The sequence below is a fragment of the Cyprinodon variegatus genome, unplaced genomic scaffold (genome assembly GCF_000732505.1).
Source record: "Cyprinodon variegatus isolate N-32 unplaced genomic scaffold, C_variegatus-1.0 Scaffold379, whole genome shotgun sequence".
NCBI classification, from domain to species: Eukaryota; Metazoa; Chordata; class Actinopteri; order Cyprinodontiformes; family Cyprinodontidae; genus Cyprinodon; species Cyprinodon variegatus.
In genome coordinates, this window is record NW_015150832.1 from 268,348 (window position 1) to 288,150 (window position 19,803).

Genomic DNA, 19,803 nt, shown 5'->3' on the forward strand with positions numbered 1-19,803 from the left:
GAGATGATGCTATTTGGTTATTTAGTCATGTTCCTTTGTTTCTGGTTAGTTCTGATTAATTTCAGAGAATTATTTTTTATAAATAGGCTGTCAATGGTAGGACCAGCATGCATCTGGATGGCCATATGTTTTTTTTTTACCAGCGTAAGAGAAGCATAGAGGAAATGTTTGTCCTTTCCTGTTTGCTTGCCTGAGCAGAAATAAACTAAGAAAACTGAAGGAGTTTACCTGGAAAATGTTTTCTTTTAAATTACTTGTCCATGGTGCATCTGTGGCCTTTGTTGACCTTTTTTTGTGTCATCAAAGCTGGGCCACAACATTTAGTTTAAATTACTCTGTGTTTATTCATTTCCTGTTGTTTCAAATAATGGCATGAGTGTGCTGTAAAATTTTAATAAACCATTATTTACTAAAAAGCTTAAAAGTGTTGAGTACAATTAGATAAACTGATATCCTATGGTGTCCCCAAATGAAAACCTGTGCACCTAATTGCATTTTAATATAATTTTGATTAGCAAACAGAGCTCACCTGTGTGTAGTTTTAATCTCAGTATAAATGCAGTTTTATGTTTCAAAACATCAACTTTTACATCCCTGGAACCTGGACTGATACAATTAATCTGATTAATCGTGATTAATCGATTATTGAAATAATCGTCAACTAATTTAGTAATCGATTAATCGTTAACTGGAGTATAGAGACGGTAAAACATGCCTTTATCTGACAGAGCAACCCAGTTAGAGCAGTAATTATAAAAAAGTTGTTAGGAAAAATATGTAAACATTTTTTATTTCAGATAAATAAAAATCTTTTTCGTCTGTTGTTATGCTATCCTATCCCTTCCACCAAATGAAATTTAAAAGGTACACTATGCAACCGGTGTTGATTTTCCAGCGAGGCTCCCCCCAGAGGGCGAAAGTAAAAGTGCACTGTCGTAAATATGCACAGCTGTTCTCCTGGTTTCTCCGTCAAGCCAGGCGCGGTTGTTATGTGTTTTTCATCTAAATAATCCAAACTGCAGGCAGCAGGATAATAAAAGCCAACATATTCTGCCGGCAGATTTCTGCATTTTAAGTTAATTTAGGCGTCAATAAACTGTTTAAGAGGAGTGAGCATCAGCGCTGTGTCTCTCTCCCTGCGTCAGATGATTAGACGCGCCCGACGCGCTGCTTCAGCTGCTCAGACGCGCTGCGCCTGCTGCTCAAAACGCGCCGCGGGACCTCTTAACGCGACAATTCAATGCGAAATGTGACCTTCTTGGCTTGCCATACAGCTGCCCCGGTGAACCGCAAGGAGGTGACCCGGCCAGAGGCTGCTGATGAAGGGATTCCGACTGTCGGCGCACCGCTGGTATGTGGGGGTCTGAGCGGAAGAAAAAATATTGAAGGCAGGATGATAATCTGAATGAACTGACTGCACTGATTACATTTTCAGCTGTATTTTCTCACTTAAAAACATATTAAAACTACTTTATTCCCACTGATCACAGCAAATATAGCTGCAAGGCAGAGAAAGGATAGTGAAGCTCCGCCCAACGCGCGTCAGACACACTTTTGCACCGCGCAGCCAGAGCAGCAAAGCTGCTTCAGCCGCGCGTCAGAACTAACTGGTACAAGCAGCAAAAATGAAGCAGCAGACGCGATTTTGCTGCGTCCGATGTGAACGTAGCATAACTGCACAAAGATCGCCACTGTGCTAGCAACGAGCATGCTTTTAACTGGGGGGTGTAGCAGTTCTCGCCGTAAAGCAAGACTGACTCTCGTGAGACTTCTGAGCCTGTGGGTGCGGGTCGGTGCTCCTGCAATTGCAAGTGCAGTATTTCCCCCACAGACCACCAGGGCGGCCGAGAATACCTTTGTTCAACCTGAAATGACTCATTTAATCATCCAAAACGTTATGGAACACATTAATTAACTGAAAAATGTTGCATAGTGTGCCTTTAAAAAAATGCTAAATAGAAAGTCATAATTATGAGATTCAAAGTCATAATTTTGAAATATTCAACTTTCAAACTCTGTATCCCATAATTATGACTTTGTAACTAATAATTAAAACTTAGCTCATAATTATGACTTTGTATCTCTTCATTATGACTCAGACTTAGACAACATTTATTGCTGTTTTCTATACACAGAGTTCCATTTTCTTAAAGTGCAGCAGTTATAAAATGTAAACATTGTGGGAGAACAAAACAGTGCAAAATAAACACATTTATATGGTCAGTTTGATGCAGAGTAGATACAGAGAATTAGGATTTTATAACTCATTATTATGACCCCTGTAACTCATAATTATGACTTATCTCCTTATTACGACTTTGTAACTCATAATTATAACTTTGAAAGTCGAAATTGTGACTTTGTATCTATCTCATAATTATGACTTTCTATTTGGCATTTTTTATTTTAATGTGGTCGGAAACAGGCTTCCATACTATCCAGAACTCCTCAAGTGGAAAAGTTTATGTTTCATCTGGTTATATTTCATTAATATTCTTCTTTGAGGAACCTTTGGATATCCGATTATAAATCCATTAATCGAAAAAATATTCAGCAGATTAATCGATTTGCTGAATAATAATTTGTTGCAGCCATACATGGAACAATGTTTGACAAAATCTTAGTTTTAAAAGTAAAACAAATTTCTCGAAAATGTAAACCCATAGATCTAAAAAAAATGTCTCAGTAAGATGATGTTCTTGGAAAATGTAAATACTAAAATCACATGCCTAACTTAAGCTTGTTACTATTGACCCAATATTGGAAACTGTATTTATATACTTTCTGTTAAAGATTATGAAGAAGGAGGTCTGAAAAGAATAGATTTTGAATCAATGGTAGGAGTTTTAAAAAGAAATTGGATAAAAGCTTTTATGTCAGAAAAAGAATCCATTTGGTTTCATAACCCAAAAAATATTTTTAAGAAAGTCGGAGGGTTAGATTTCATACTGAAATATGATTATGAAATTAGGAAACTGCCAGTCAAATTACCTGAATTTCATAATCAGAAATAACACATCTTTGGAAGATGATTTTTTCATATACCGGTAATTTTACTTCACATGGTTTCACACTCTGGAACAACAGAACTATAGTGATAAACAGAAAAACAATATTGTAACAAGTTTGGTTTGAAAAAAAAGCTGATCTATGTTACAGACCTAATGGATGAGCAAGGAAGTGTCTTACATTTTAACACCTTTTAAAAAAAATGTGGTATCCAATGTTCATTCACAGATTTTAACAAAGTATGCAAAATAATACCTGCTGCTCTGTTGCATCTAATACGAAGCACAATCTCTCAGTCAAATATACAAGGAGTCTTGCCAAAACTAAAAGTTGAGCAACTGCCTATTAGAGATAAAAAGTGTAACAATCATTTTATAGGACATAATTTTACTGGAATGATAGACATTCGAATTATAAATGATTCAGGTAACATAGGGAAATATTTTAGATATTTAAAATGGCAAAAAAATTCCACCAAAAGTAAAAGAAATACCATATAAAATTATTAATAGTTATTATCCAACAGCAGAAACTCTTAAGAAAAGATTTGGATTTGAGGTGGATGCCTGCATATTTCGCCTTGAAGAACCAGAAACTATTGAACATCTATTCGTGTCGAGTCACAGGTTGTTTTTGGCAGAACCTGCAAATTTGGTTAAGTAACAAAATAGATAATATAACACCTTTTGAGTCAAATATTAATATACAAGAATGACATTCCTAAGGATTTATCTGACATGGTCCATATTGTTATAAGTATGGGAAGATACCACATACATGTACGTTAATTGGAAAAAAAATCAAAAACCTTCATTAATGAGTTTCAAAAGCAAGCTCAAAATCTTCTATTCATCTTTGTCTCTGTTAGCTGACAATTATTGACAAAAACTATGTAGTGACATGTCAAAATTTCTGTTTTTTTGACTCACAAAATTGCTAAAGTTAACATGATGCAAGAAACTGTGTTGTTGCAGGATGAGTCTGAATTTTATTTTAATTTAATAATTTTTTAAGTTTTGTATGTTTCCATTGGTTGTAATATTACTGCCTGTTTATTTATTTATTTATTTATTTATTTATTTATTTATTTATTTATTTATTTATTTATTTATTTATTTCTGTTGCATTGCACAAGTTAAGTTGATCTCCTGTATATAACTGTTATTTTCATTTTTCTTTTTTGTAAGAAATAAAAGTGGAGATTCCTACTTGAAAATGCAAATGAATGTCTTTTTTTCAAAAAAAAAAAAAAAAGAAAGAAAGAAAAAAAAAAGAAAAAAAAAGTATTTTTTTATAGTTTCCGGATTTGTGCTTTGGGAAGTGACGCAGCTGTTGTCGGTGTTTTTGTTGCGCCGTATTCTAAGATAGTTTAGCTCTAATTGTCTTCAGCCTTTGGATTCTAAAATGTAAAGCTGGCTAATTAGAGAAGAATAAAAATCATCAGAAATATGAAAATGTGTCGATTTTAGTTGAAGGTTGCCTTTCTTGCTAGCCCATTGGCTAAATCAAGTTTACCGTTGACACGGACAATAAACTTAACCGGAAGTAGGCTCCTGTTCCTTCACATTTAAATCAACCACAGTGCGTTTAAACCTGGGGTGTCTTATTTTGAAAGTCCAAAAAAAAAGTTAACTTCGCTTCTTCACCGTAATATATGGCACTTGATATTTTTATAACTCCTGTAGTTAAACTCTTTGCTACGATATCTATTTGTGGCGGTGTGTGTTACATGTTGGAGGAGTCTGGCGGACTTTTTTTTAATTCACCAACTGTTTCCTATGGTCGAAGGGGCTAATATGGTACATGTGTGCGCACTTTTATATAAGTATTTTATTAAGTGCTGTCGTTAGGCCTTGTCGGGTTATTTCCACCCCTCTGTCTGTAGTTAACTGCACTAGCAGAAATGTCTTTGGAGGACTTTGAGAGACATTTCGACTCGCTGACTTCAGATTTGGACGGAGGGTCTGTGGTCAGCGAGCGATCAGCTTCAGGCACATTTAATGGCGAGGAGGAGAAGCTGCATTACATTCCTATCAAGATCCTTGGAAAGGGGGCGTTTGGTGAAGCCACCCTCTACAGAAGGACGGAGGTAAGTAGGTTAGCAGAGACAAAAAAATGGAACTCAGTCATTTCTATAACCTAACATGTTTTTCTTATTATTTAGCCTTTAATGCACTTATTTGGGATTTTGCACACAAAGAAGTGGAAGTAAAGGGTTACAAACTTTTCTGTTAATAAGGTTTACATTCGTGTTTAACCTTGTTTACTTTAGTATGTTTAAATGTAAACGCAACCATTTGTTTTCAGAGGTCACCTCATCAGTGGAGTCCACATGTTTGTTACCTAGTCCAAATTCAGTGGATGACAACACATGGCCTTCAACCTAAACATAGACAGGCCCTGCCAGGGGAGAATTCAGATTAGACCTGCAGCACTGGAGGAGCTTCAGAGATTCACAGCTCTGGTGGAAACAAAAAGCCATACAAAGCAGATGTCAACGCTTTTAAGGCCCATATAGACTGTTTTGACATCAATCCCTGCTGATTATAGAAGCTGATCTAGCTTATTCTTACTTATTTTGTATGATATAAATGACGAGCAAGTCTCAATTTAAACAAAAAAAACACACACACAAAAGCTAGAGCAAGAGCTGCAATGCATGGTCTTTACACTATCTCAAGCTATGTCTGCTGAATACTCTAATTTATCAGGGACTTGTTAACTGATGCCAATACTAGGGGGAAAAGGTTAATATTAGCAATTTGTTTTGGACTATAAGGTATGTAGAGGGCACAACAAAAAGGTAGATTAAAACACCCTGGTTAGAAGAGACCTAATGATGCCATTTTGACTGACCGACTAAAATCCTTCTCTTTTTTAATGTGTCTTCTTTTTTAGCTTAAAGCCTTATCAACTCTTGATAAATAAGCACTAATGCTCTTAATTAAAAAAAAAATCCTCTTAAATTGTGTCTCAGTTTTATCTTCTAAATTCTCAAAACCTAAAGAATACAAATCAAAATTCAAAGTCAAAGCAGATTTTCAGATTAGACCAGGGCTCTTCAACGTTTTCCAGGCCAAGGACCCCCAATTATATATATTGTATGAAATTGTCTTATATCAAACTGGTTCTATAGCTGCTCTATTACATATAGAGTAATGTAATGAAAGCAATTTCGCCCTGGGATTATTAAACTATTTCTGATTCTGATTCCTCGTTGATGGGACAGGTGTTGTGAATGAAACGGTGTCCAGCTTGAAATAGCTCCTATATGTCTCTCAATGTGTGCATTGATGACTAAAAGGCATCTTCTGCCTCCATTTATCTGTTTACTACGGTGTTGAATTCATGTTAATGTGTATTTAAAGACGTTTCAAGTGGACAAAAATTGCAGGAAAAAATAAAATGAACCTAATCAACCAAAACTTTACGACCCCCATGCAGTACCTCTGTGGACCCCACGGATTAGACTATAAAATATATCTGTGTTTGGTTTCCTTTCCAAAGTAATTCTAGCTATATGAATACTGAGCAAAAATATTCTACTTTCCAGGGATTTGAGTTCCCTTTTTAAAAAGTAATTTAACAACGAAGTGAAAGAACATATGTATGCATGCCTGTTTACAGATCATTACTGATTTCTTTTGTTTTCAAGCAGTGTTTCATATGAGACAGACAATGTGAGAACTGCCAGTGGGTCTCTTAGGTTACGTTTTGGTCTGCTCATCTTTGCTGAATTGTTTTAATTCATCTTCACTGACAGGTTTTAAAATCTTAAGATCGTGGGCAAATGAGCCAAATTAGATTTGGTTCAAACTTTGACTAGGCCACTCAAAAGCCTTTGTTTTGCTTTTTTGATGAAATAATAGTTTTATCAAACAAGGCAAGTCTAACCAACACACAACAACCCCCATCTTTATTGATGAGGTTTCCAAACTGCTGCAATGACTTGATTAAAAAAACGAAAAAGAAAAAAAAAACGTAGATCTTATCTAACTTATGTTTGTCAGTAAAGTAGCAGCAGAATACATGTGCATGTACTTTTTCAATATACGGTCTTCTATCTTAAATACAAAATCTTTACATTTCTTTTTTTTTTTTTTACAATTTTAGTATAATTACTGCTATAAGTTGGTCACTCTGTCAGCTAAAGGCATGTTTCACAGTCTCTATACTCCAGTTAATGATTAATTTATTTCTAAATTTGTTGACGATTATGTCAACAATCAATTAATCCGATTAATTCTTTCAGCCCTAGTGCGGTCCAGTAATTCTGTTCAGGTCTGCTAGAAAAATATAATCATGTTAATCTAAATAACTCACTGAATATCACCTTCAGTATCTCCAAAAGCCCATTCATGTTCTCTAAAGGGTGTTTCTTATTGGAACAAAATAGATATTTCTAGTTCTAAACATTTATATTTTTTTGTCTAGTATCAATTCATTTCTTTTCATTCCTCTTATGTTTCTTTTTGGTCATATTCTGTCCTTGCATTTCTTTAAAGTACCCTCTTGTGCACTCTTGACAGGACAACTCCCTGGTTGTGTGGAAGGAGGTGGACCTGAACTCGCTCTCGGAGAAGACCCGCCGAGAAGTCATGAATGAAATAAGCATCCTCGCCATGCTGGAGCACAACAACATCATTGCCTACTTCAATCACTTCATGGATAGAAATACTCTGCTGATCGAGATGGAGTACTGCAACGGTAAGGAAGTAAAGGCTGATGGTTGGTTCCGTGGATTAGTTTGGGAGGAAGAATCCCTAATAGCTGTGTCCTCACAGGTGGAAATCTGAACGACAAAATCATCCAGCAAAGGGGGAAGCTTTTCTCTGAAGAGGTACTATTGTGTTTGGTTTGTTAATTTTAAACAGACATGTGTGGTATTGTTATTAATCTCTAAAAATGTGTCTGCAGATTATTATATGGTACTTGTACCAATTAGCCTCTGCAGTGGCCTACATTCACAAGGCTGGGGTCATACATCGGTAAGGTTTTTGCTCTTTTATTTAAAGGATCTTGTCAGTCATGTTGTTGATCTAGTCAGTTCTGGTTTAGCTATCTGATTGTTTTTTTTTTTTTTGATAGACCACAGTAGTGCAGAGTTGTAAAGGGTAAAAACAAACAGAAATATTGTTGCTCATTAGCTCTAATAATAAATTAATTATGTGTAGAGGTAGACCCACGTGTCGGCCGGCTCTTATTTTGGGCTGATATCAAGGTTTATTTCTCTCTGATACATGCATTGATGAATCATTCACTGATTCATCAATGCATTCGGCAGCCATGACTTGAGATGACGTGTGCAAACTTCGCTCCCTGCATTTACCATCTATTTTTAATGTTTTGTTTGATTGTTAATACATGTTTGTTTTTTATTCAAATTGAGACTTGCTTAGTATTTATCATTTTGTCATTTATACCATCGTAACTGAGGAAGAATAAGCAATTAGCCCCAAAACAGTGGTGTTGGATGTAGGAGTTTGCCCTGAAATTGAAGGATTGACGGTTCAAGACCATGCTCCGACTTTCAGTGTTGTTGTGTCCTTGGACAAGACACTTCACCTGCATTGTCTACTGATGGTGGTCAGAGGGCCCGATGGTGCCAGTGTACGGCAGCTTCGCTTCTGTCAGTGAGCCCCAGGGCAGCTGTGGCTACAATGTAGCTTGCCACCATCAGTGTGTGTGTAAATGGCTGAATGACTGAATGTAGTGTAAAACGCTTTGATCAAGTCTCCTGACTTGATCAAAGCGCTATATAAGTACAGGCCATTTACCATTTACCAAAACAATCATCAGAGAGAGCCGTTTCCAAACGAAAATTATTTTTGTTTTTATACTTGTATAAACAAAATGACAAATAAAATCTGTCTCTCTAAAAAACATAATCAGCTCATTTGATAGATTGATGTCAAAAATAATAATAATGGTTATTTCAAATCGGCAATAAAAAGCCTTTTCAATCAATCGCTGATTATGTGAAGTTGGGCTGAAAGAATTCATCGGATTAATTGATTATTCGTCAACTAATTGAGTAATCGATTAATCGTTAACTGGAGTATAGAGACTCTAAAACATGCCTTTAGCTAACAGAGCGACCCACTTAGAGCAGTGATAATATCAAAATTGTAAAAAATATCTAAACATTTTGTATTTAAGTTAAAAAAAAAGAAAGAAATGTCAGTCAATATGCTCTATCCAGAACTCCTCAAGTGGAAACTTTTTAGTTTTACCTTGTTTAATTTAATACAAAACTTCTGTAAGGAACGTTTTGCTATCCTATTATAATTCGATTAATCGAAAAAATAATCAACAGATCAACCGATTTGCAAAATAATCATTAGTTGCAGCCCTACTGTGAAGTTGTTTAATTACTTTTTTCCACTAACTCGAGATACCTTTGTTTTTGAGTTGAGCTGTTCGCTTCTGAGTATCCACAAAATCCATCTTGAATATAACACTTCGAATGTTTGCTAGGTCGGACCTATTTAACATGGACAAGTTTGTCATCACATCTGCCGAACAGCAAAATAAATCAAGGAAAACAGCCTACAGGCTTATAGATGCATCTACGCTGAACTACTGAGGTGTCAGTCTACTTATCAAGAAACGTTCACACTACAGGCCTTGATGCTCAATTCTGATTTTTTTGTGAAATCGATTTTTTCGCGTTGCCGTTCATATTTCCGAATATATGCATCTTGTATGTGATCTCCTGTGTGAACAGCAGTCATACAATGCAAGTGTCCCGCATGAGCAATAGAGGACGCATTGACGTCACAGGCCAGCGTGCTCTTTTTTTTTTTTTTTCCGGAAGTAAACATGGATGGTAGTGCCGGCGTGCATCTAGCGGTCTTTTCAAACCATAAAAACACAATCTTTTCTATATGTTTAAACATAAATACTGCTCTCCGCATCATCATCTGCCATGGTTGTTGTTTGTCTTGCCGCTTCTTCATAGCAAGATGCAGAATAGTGACCTTTGTGGGGTATTAATGACGTTCAGGTCGGATGAATGCGACCTGGCCGTTCACACACAGGTCGCATTTGAAAAGATCAGATTCGTATCGGATTCAGGACCACATAGCAAAGTGGCCTGTGTCGCGTTGGAAGAAATCAGATCTGTGTTGTTCAGACTGCCATTAAAAATTTCAGGTCCAGGTCATATATGGGCAAAAAAAATCGGATTTGGGTCACTTCAGGCTGCAGTGTGAACGTAGCCTTAGATGGAACTGGTAAAATAAAAAGGCTAGATACGTGAAGATACAGTATTTTTTCAGTAAAATTGACCATAATGTCTCTTTATGGCTTAAACTGAATTATAGTAACCTTGTTCTGGAGTTTATTTCTTTTAACATTTGTAATCTAATGTACTGCTTTGTTCATTGCATGAAATCCCCATTAAAAATCATGAAATTGAGGGTTGTGACTTGTCAGAATGTAGTAAAAGGTTGGCAGATGTATTTCTTTGCCACTGTAGATGACTGATGCATGTCAATTTGACTGTCTTGCCTTTAGAGACATCAAAACTCTGAATATTTTCCTAACAAAGACCAACCTCATGAAACTGGGAGACTATGGCCTTGCAAAGAAGCTAGACTCTGAGTTTTCGATGGCAGAGACAGTGAGCCCCCACCCCTACAGTTCTCAGACATTTGTTTAACAGACTCTCTTACATTATTACAACAAAAGCCCCCTATGATGTTTTAAGATCACTCTTTCTCTCTGCCTTCCTTATGCCATCTCCAGTGTGTGGGAACTCCTTATTACATGTCACCTGAGCTGTGCCAGGGTTCAAAGTACAACTTCAAATCAGACATTTGGGCAATGGGTTGTGTCCTTTTTGAAGTTATGACGCTTAGGAAGACATTTGATGCCACGGTGGGTTTCTTCTCTTTATCATGACCTGATGCATGCATTTGCATCACCTATTTTCCCACTATAATGACATTTTGTCTGCATAGAACCCTCTAAACCTGTGCGTGAAAATCGTCCAAGGAAACTGGACGATGGATGTGAACACAGATATTTATGGGAGTGGATTAATCCAGTTGGTGTACGAGTGCCTCAATCAAGTGAGTCAGACATATAATCAGATTCTTATTCTTAAACACTGCTTATAGAAAAAGTCTTTGCTTAAAATTGGGACCCCTTTAATGATCATATTTCAGGATCCTGCAAAGAGGCCTACTGCAGATGAAATCCTGGACCAGCCTTTAATATCCTCCTGCCGACAGTAAGACCCTTTACTTAGGAGCGGTGGATACATCTGATTGCGAATGTCTGTGATTCACCTGAACAGTTTGTGTTGCTTTTAGGGAGCTAGAGGAGCGAGTTGTTATGCTGAATTCAGCGATGAAAAAACCAAAGTAAGTTGAGACATTGTGTGTTAAATGTAGTAAAAGCCTCCTGTTCATCAGTTACCACCCGTGTTGCTGTTCTCTTGTTTTAGGCTGAGCACAGTGAGTGAGACTCCTGTTGCTGTGGTGACGACACGCTCAAGGGACGTTTATTATTGGGGAGGAGGAAAGTTCACCCCCCAGAAGCTAGACTCCTTCAAAGGTGGCAGCGGCGCCCAACATGTGTGCGCAGGGGAGAATCACTTTGCAGTGGTGACTGTGGAAAAGGAGCTGTATACATGGGCTGTAAGTATGAGTCCTTAAAGTAGACAGTGGCCGTTTCTCAATATGTGTACTTGTGCGTTCTCGTGTGCTCATGAAACGTCACCGGCCTCAGCCCTAGTACTGTTCCAGTTCCGAAAAACACAAGACCGAGAACGGACAAATGCACTGCGGCAGCAGCAGCTTCCAGTGGAGCGCTCACAAAACTCAGATTATTAAGTTAAAAGATCTCTTTTCTGTTGCTGATGTTCTGTAAAAGTGGGTTTTAATTTGAGGCAAAAACATTATACTTTTAAACTTCACTATATGGCCCATTTACTGATTTAGTGTGTAGTTAAAAAAAAAAAAAAAGTTCTGATGTTGAGAGGATCGTGTTTTCCTAGCAGAGCTCCAAGGCTAACAGGAGGTGAAATGCATGTGGTGACGTCACGAGTACGCTTCTGTTCCAATTGACCCAGATTTATGCTGTGTGCTCCCCAAGTACACATTCCTGTTGTCTTGTCAAGAACATACTTGGCGAGAACACAACTTCATACCCGCATTCTTGTGAATTGAGAAACGGCCAGTGGTTTTTTTATTATTATTATTTGTTTTGTTTAAAGAAACTTTACATCCTCAGAATGTGCAAGGTGGAGCAAAGATGGTGGGCCAGCTTGGGCATGGGGACCAGGCGTCTTACCGACAGCCAAAGAGGGTGGAGAAGCTTCAGGGGAAGGCGGTCAGGCAGGTTGCATGTGGGGCTGACTTCACTGCCTGTGTGACGGGTGAGTTAGAGATTTTTTTCTAAGCTTATCGCAATAATTGCCTGCAAGTGTAAAAGTTATGTTACAAATCCTGCTTCCTGTATCTCAGATGAAGACCAGCTCTACATGTTTGGGTCGGACTACTACGGCTGCATTGGTGTTGAAAGCACAATGGGCATGGAGATTTTGGAGCCGGTGCTTCTGGAGTTTTTCGAGGACCGCCATGTCCGGCAGGTTTCCTGCGGAGACAACCACGTTGTGGTGCTGACACAGAATGGTGGCATCTACTCGTGGGGCTGCGGAGAGTACGGTACGTCGGGATGCTATTATACAGGACATGATTTTATTTTCTTTTACAGAAAATAAAACATAGCTGTAAACCTAAAGGAAAAATATGGTTTTGATTTATTTTAGTTTTTGAAGATTTTATTGATAAAAATCTGAAAATTGTGTTGTCTGACATTCTTTACTTGATACCCATAAATAAATACTCTATAAACTTTTAAGTTAGTGAGTTAGTGTTAAATAGAGCCCAGCTAAATCTTAGTATAAATCCAGTATTATTGTGAAAGCCTCAGGCTAAAACAATAATCGATCTAGGAGAAATATAACCAAGTAATTTGCTGAAATGACTTGGGCTTTTGCAGCCCTCAAAATTGCGGCAGTAAACGTTTGAGCCGATCTGACTGCCTACTGGCAGTTGCCAGTACTACGGCATGGTAGCCCGACCTGCCACTGGAAGTGCCATCACGAGTTTCCACTGCCCCGAATTGAGCTTGCTGTCTCCCAAGGTTGACTGACAGGGTGAGAGCAGTCCTGTTGTAACTGTAGAGCAGCTAAAGAGAGAAAACAGTCATAAAAAGTTCTGTCTGCAGTTTTTCTTCAAACAATTGGAAGACATGGCAAAAATAAGGAAAAGTGTTGACCTCAAGCAAAATCTTATGAGAGGCAGAGATACTAAAGTTGCACATCAGCCCTAACAAGCGTCCCTACAGTGAGATTGGATTTTTTTTGTCTCAATAGGGACAGGGAGACCAAACTGAATTTTCTAAATAAAGGGAAATCCTGTCCTCTATAAACCTACAAACCTACTGGAGCTACCATGAAATGTTTTAGGTAAAGACTGTTGTTCGAGTGTCAGAGTTTGGCCGGGGAGTGTTGGCCTAGTGGTTAGAGCGGTGCGCTTGTGAGAAGGTTGGAAGTACTCGGTTTGATCCCCACAGCCTCCACTCTGGGTCCCTGAGCAAGACCCTTAACACCACACTGCACCCGGGTGCTACACAGTGGCAGCCTACTGCTCCCCGCGGGGATGGATTAAATGCAGAGGTAAATTTCTCCAATGTGAGATCTATAAAGTTCAATAAAATAAATAGTCAAAATCCAGACAAGTCCAACAAATAAATCTGAGGCAAGACTTGAAAATAGATCAGGTCATCCTATCTGACCGAGGTTCTGCCTCTGCAAAGAAGAATGGTCAAACATACTGATGAAATAACTTCAAGTAGATAAACATTGAGAGATGGGTCTGCAGATATGAACTCACAGTAAAGCACAAATGTACTCCACACACTTCAGATTTATGTTTTTAGTTAAGATCATTCTTCTACTTCTATTTCACAGCTATGCTTTACTTAAATAATATGAATTATTTGGTGGTTGTAGCATAATTCATCCTTCACTGCGTCCTGCCCCTGATCAATAATACCTTAGCTACCATAGCTAAGAGAGGATGGCCTGGCAAGCATTTACTTCCTTCGCTAAATGCCGAGTTGGTGTGTTTACGTGAGCTGCAAGTCTAATGAAAGATATCCAAAATGTTCCAGGGATGTAAAATTTTTGCAAATATGGATAAATGTCAAATATGGATAAAGCGCTAATAAACCTGCCTCCTGTGTCTGTAATATTACATTTACCCGCTCCCTGTGTAACAGCAGTCAACGGGTCTCTGTCTATTTGGTCTTTGTGACAAACACTGTTGTAATTGGCACAGCATTTATTTTGGCTTCTCTTGGTTTGTGCCACTAGTACTGGCGTTCTTATGCTCTGATTAGATCCAGCGTATTGAACAAACCCACAAGGGGAACAGCTGAGTCCTGTCCTGAGGAGTATCTAGCGTTTTGTTGAGGTGGTATACTTTTAGCTACAAGGTGGAGAAACTGATCTCTTCAGAAGGCTTTCTTTATATTTGACAGGCTTGTTTGGTTTCACTAGTCTTCTCGGTATTGTAAAGATATTATAAAAAGTACTATTAAGTCTATTGGTTTCCTGTTTCAGGGCGTCTTGGCCTTGAGTGTGAGGATGATTTCTCTTCTCCAATGAAAGTAAGACTCCCCACTTTTGTGGGGGTTCTTTTTTTCCCCCTTTTTGAAATATCCTAGTAAAAACAATTGATGTTTCTGTCTCTTGACATATGAGGTCATGTGTACTTTTTAAGGTGGAAGTTCCTAGAGGTGCGAGCATTTCCTCTGTGTCGTGTGGCAGCGATGGAACCTTCTTTCTTACGGCGATGGGCAAAGTCTTGGCATGTGGAAACAACGATTTCAACAAGCTGGGGTTGAACCAGGGCATCTCTGGTATCAAAAACCACTCCGGAGAGGTACTAACCTGTACTTCTAATGCCGCAGCAATAGGCTTCAGATAGTACAGGCACGTTCACAAGCTTCCTTTCTTTCATTATTACTTTTCAGGCTTATCAGGGGACACCGTACATCACCACGCTGACCTTGGTCAAACAGCTGTCACGCTTCAAAATTAAAGCCATAGCACCGGGAAAGAGCCATACAGCTGCCATTGATGGTACAAAAAAGATTCTCTATTTTCAGGAGAATTTATTTTAAACAGTTTTTTTTTTATGATTGATTTATTCTGGCCTTGCAGAACGAGGTCGTCTGATAACTTTTGGTTGCAACAAGTATGGGCAGCTGGGTGTGAAGGACTTCAAGCGTCACCAAGGCGTCCAGCTCCTTGTTGGACCTTTTGGAGGGAAGACGGTAAACAAAGTGTCCTGTGGAGATGGATTCACCATTGCAGCCACTGAAGGTGGGAAAAATCTTTTGCAGAAAGTGTGATGTTTAAGGTTTTATGTCAAGCTGTGGGACTCTGTCATCAGGTATTTTTCCCCCCTGATGTTTTAGACAATCAGATATTTGCATGGGGAAATGCAGGAAATGGACGACTTGGAATGCCTGCAGACAAAGGATTTGGTTCAGAGGTTTGCCCTGCTATGCCAAGGCCTATATTTGGTTCCCTTCACCATGTACCTGACCTCTCCTGCCGAGGCTGGCATACCATTATCATTATGGGTAAGTTATTAGAAACAGATAAAAAACACGGCTCAAGCAAATTAATCAAAATACCTTAACAATTTTCCTTTTTTTTTTTTTTTTTAGAAAAGGTACTCAACTCAAAGACCATCCGTTCAAATAGCAGTGGAATATCAATTGGTATGATTTTTTCTCTACCACTAGAAACGGCTTAGATCTTTTGAATGGTCTAATGGCTACATACAGTTGTGTCTAAAATAAGGGCTTGGCCAGGAGGCATCGACTTCATTGGAGGATCTGGATATAGAACCTGAATCGGAGACGGAATGTCGCAGCGGCAGCCTTGGAGGAACTCGGGAGGTCAACACAGAAGAGGGCCTCACAGATGCACCAATGATGACTTTTGGAAACCAGACCGGGGACAGTTCTTGTCCTCTGTGGCTTAGAAAGGTTTGCTATAGAGTAGCATTGATTGGAATACCAATAATGTTTTTTTCTGTTAGTGCTATAATAACTATAACAATATGTAAAAACAGCTTTAGAAATATTTTCCATTCTTGGAGCCAGCAGTGGTCATTGGTTGATTATTGTAGAATCAGTGGTGAATGCGAGTCAAGACAGAGGTTCTTATTTAATTCAAATTCTTTTGCTAAAACGATATGCATTAGTTTCCTTTTAAATAATTTCCATTAGTTTTTAAACACCTCAATATGTTGCTATTGTTAAGTTAATTGCAACATGAACACCTAAGCGAACAGTGTTGTTGTAAGCAAAACTAATCAGCGCCTACGTAAGGTGCATTCATTAATTGAAAAAGGATGGGATTTTTTAGTTTCTGCGTGTCCAGTATCTGGTTAAGACTAATCACATCAAGAATTTTTGTCATTACGCTCAAAATCTATATTTTAGTGTCTCCATGAAAGAACCAAAAACATTACATCTTTATGTGATTTTTAGGTCACTCAAATATTCAAGATGTTCTTCCCCAACAGGAGCTAGAGGATGCAGAGTATATCCCAATGCCAGAGGATTCGGAGCAGTCTTCTCATGACCAGCTGTTGTCCGTTTCGGAAAGCGTAACTCGGCCGTATGAAGAGCTGAAAGAGCTCACGGCGGCAGCAGAGGCTGTAAGCAGTGAGGCAGGATCAGAGGTAATATGCCTCTAATAGACAAAAAGTCATGATTTATATTTGTTTTTCACAATTCTGCTTTTGAAAATGTGAAAAACTGATAATTTATTTTGTTTGCCTCTGCAGACAAGACGCTTGAGCTGTGATAAACTGAAATGTTTAGATGGGAGCACAAATGGGGAGTACGGTGCATGCTGTAAAGCCAGCAGCGAGGTGGCTCAGGTAGAACATGTACACACTTATCAGGGAAAATCACAAGCTACTTAATTTAACCCACAGTATAAAAGACAATTTGGCTCATTTTACAGCTAAAAGAAACGGTTTCCAATCAAGAGAAGAGGATTGAGATGCTTGAGAAGCAGGTATTTCTTTTTTTCCACACCATCTTTTTATTTCTATTGAACTTAAGAAGCAATGAAAGTAGATCTATCTAAAAGTATTCAACACCCAATGCATATTAGCTGTAATAGCAAAAGAATGTTTCAATGGGGGTTGCTTTAAATAATTAAGGAACTGTTTAAATTGTTATGTAAAAGCAAAGCTGCAGGAACTTTATAAAATGTAACAACAATAAAACTTACTTTTAGTGAAGAGACTACTTCATATTATGTATGGAATGCCTCATGGAAGCATATAATCAGTAGATGACGTTTTATTTGCAGAATGCATTAGTTATTAAAGTGAAAATGTTAGCGACCAGTTAAATAGTACTGGTGTCTGGCTAATGAAATTTGTGTCATCTTTGTTTATAGCAAACAACTACTGTATTTATTTAGTAAATAGACCTAATTGGCAGCATGTTTGTATTTATATATTAATATTGTGTTTCTGCCTCTAGATCCGGGAGCAGCAAAAGGAAAATGAAAAGCTGTGGGCGGCAATCAATCGCTCCCAGCAGCAGGAAAAAGACCGAAACGGAAACCGTCGCTCTGAACCCGTGACAAGCAAAGTAGTAAGCAGGAGAAGATCCGGATTGACAAACCATGGGGGCAGATCTGCTGGAGCCAGTGTGTGAGATTTAAACCAACATCAAAGCAATGCTGTATGATGATAGTTTTACATAAATAATATGTATTACATGCAAACGTTTCTCCTGGGTTTCTCCTGAAATGTTGCATGGGTTCCACAAGATCCACCAAACCTTAATATATGAGAGACAATCTGAACACAGATTAGCTCTGCTGTCGGGATACTATCTCCTTTCAGTTTCAGCACTGAGTCTTCAGTTATCTATGACTAAAAATTAGTTGTTTTTTTATTTTACATAATAGTCTGGATTAGCTCCTGCAGGCAGAGAACTCTTTGCTGATGGATCCCACATGAGAGGGTGGGCAGCTCATCCGTTTGCATCATCAGTGTGAACACAAAGCTTCAGGAATCACTTATGTCCAACGTGTCAGATTATCTTCTGTGGCCTTAACTAAACAGCCTTTTGAAATATATATTTAACATCTTGCCTTTCACAGTTAAATATATACTACTTTACAAGCTTGCATGTTCTATTTTTAAAAATAATAGTGTGAAACACAAAACTACTGATTTATTTTTGTAACACATGTTTAGGCCTTTAAATATGTTATTAAAGGTGAGTGTTTACCTTTGGGGAGTTCTGAACACTTGAACAGTTTCTGTAAGCTGTATTACATGTGGTCCTTATCATAACATTTACATTACAGACGGACTTCCTTCTTTGCTTTTCAAGCCTATGTTTCTATTTTATACTTTTTAAATGTGTAAATGTAACCTTTTCTGCATCATTTATAAAAGCAGAACTGTTTTATTGGATTGTGTATGTTTTTTTTTTTGGTGGGGGTGAGTCAAGTTTGCTATTTACTTTTATGCACACAATATGTACAATAGATGTCTATTGTTTTTCCTCTAGATTGTGGAAGATTTTCATTCATTTGCTGTTTAACCAACAGATATCAGATATTTTGGGTCAGCGTGTCATTGAAGATTCAATTATTTTACCACCAGACTTCTGTTTTTTTTTTTTTTTTTTTTTCCTCACCATTTTTCCAGGATGAAAGCACCACCTTGTTTAGTACAATATTGTTCTGATGATGCGAAAGACTGTACTTTGTACCTTATTATCTTTTTTTTTTCTTTGTGTGTTTGTTTCTACTTTGAGCACTTTATTTCCAACCCTTTTTTTAAATTTCAAGGGGAAATGTTTGTTGTGAAACCTATGACCAGGACCGCTTCTATAGCTGCAGAGTTTTCCCAAGTCTATGGGCATGTGAGCTGTTATTAGTTCACACTTGCAGCGTTTCTATGCAGTAAACCAATGAATTAGAACAACTGCAAATATGACAATACTGTGCTTTAGGGAAGATGTTATATTTGGTTGTGTTAGATGCTTTTTTTTTTTTTTTTGTCTGTAGTTCACCAGCTGTATGTTTACCGTCATTGGTTCTGTCAACATGTTTCATCATCCCTCAATTGTGTTTAGTGTCCAAACCAGAAATAAAACACAGCTGCCTAAAAGTTTGAACATTTATTTAATACTTTTCAGTTTCTTCCTTGGTGTGCTTTTTTTTTTTTTTTTTTTTTTTTTTTTTGTGTGTGTGTGTTTTAGTTAATCGGGCATTGGTATCACGCTAAAAAGATATCACATTGTTCACATAATAAAGGGAGAGAATGGATTGGGGCCATTTGAAAGCATCCATGATGTGATTGTCTTAGTTCCTCCTTTCCCAACTAGGAATTTACCTTTGTGGTTTTAATATATTTTAGTTGCATCTTTGTCCAAAACAAGGACCAAACAAACAGAATACTTTAAGTGCTAGCTCTAAGATTTACCATAAATATTTACAGCTCCTGTTAAATCAGAAACTTGGATAAAAATGTTGACCAAATGATCTATAATTAGAGCACCTACAGCACTGCAAAATGATGTACAAATAAGTACTTATTTCATAAAACTTGTAGTAGCAGGTAAATACGATGATCTGCTAATGATAGTTTTTCTTTCCTAACAATTTAATTGTATGTTTTTTGTTTTTACATGTAAATTATATCATTACCTTTACAAATT

General features: G+C 37.7%; 1 protein-coding gene across 1 annotated transcript; it reads left to right on the forward strand.

Moving 5' to 3' along the window:
• The first annotated feature begins 4,912 nt into the window (after positions 1-4,912).
• Positions 4,913-19,260, forward strand: nek9 (NIMA related kinase 9). The gene is made up of 23 exons (XM_015386857.1): positions 4,913-5,098; positions 7,539-7,716; positions 7,794-7,849; positions 7,927-7,997; positions 10,528-10,633; positions 10,759-10,890; positions 10,974-11,084; positions 11,181-11,245; positions 11,328-11,378; positions 11,462-11,654; positions 12,250-12,394; positions 12,483-12,683; positions 14,648-14,694; positions 14,808-14,969; positions 15,061-15,169; positions 15,251-15,412; positions 15,508-15,675; positions 15,763-15,816; positions 15,899-16,086; positions 16,629-16,787; positions 16,893-16,988; positions 17,075-17,128; positions 17,605-19,260. The coding sequence occupies exons 1-23, from the start codon at positions 4,913-4,915 to the stop codon at positions 17,779-17,781; spliced, it is 2,871 nt and encodes a 956-aa protein (XP_015242343.1). The 3' UTR covers positions 17,782-19,260.
• Positions 19,261-19,803: the final 543 nt, after the last annotated feature.

Coding starts and splice junctions, on each gene's coding strand:
- nek9 (XM_015386857.1), top strand. CDS start 4,913: ATGTCTTTGGAGGACTTTGAGAGACATTTCGACTCGCTGACTTCAGAT. Junction 7,717..7,793: donor CGAGATGGAGTACTGCAACG/GTAAGGAAGTAA, acceptor GTGTCCTCACAG/GTGGAAATCTGAACGACAAA. Junction 10,634..10,758: donor AGTTTTCGATGGCAGAGACA/GTGAGCCCCCAC, acceptor TGCCATCTCCAG/TGTGTGGGAACTCCTTATTA.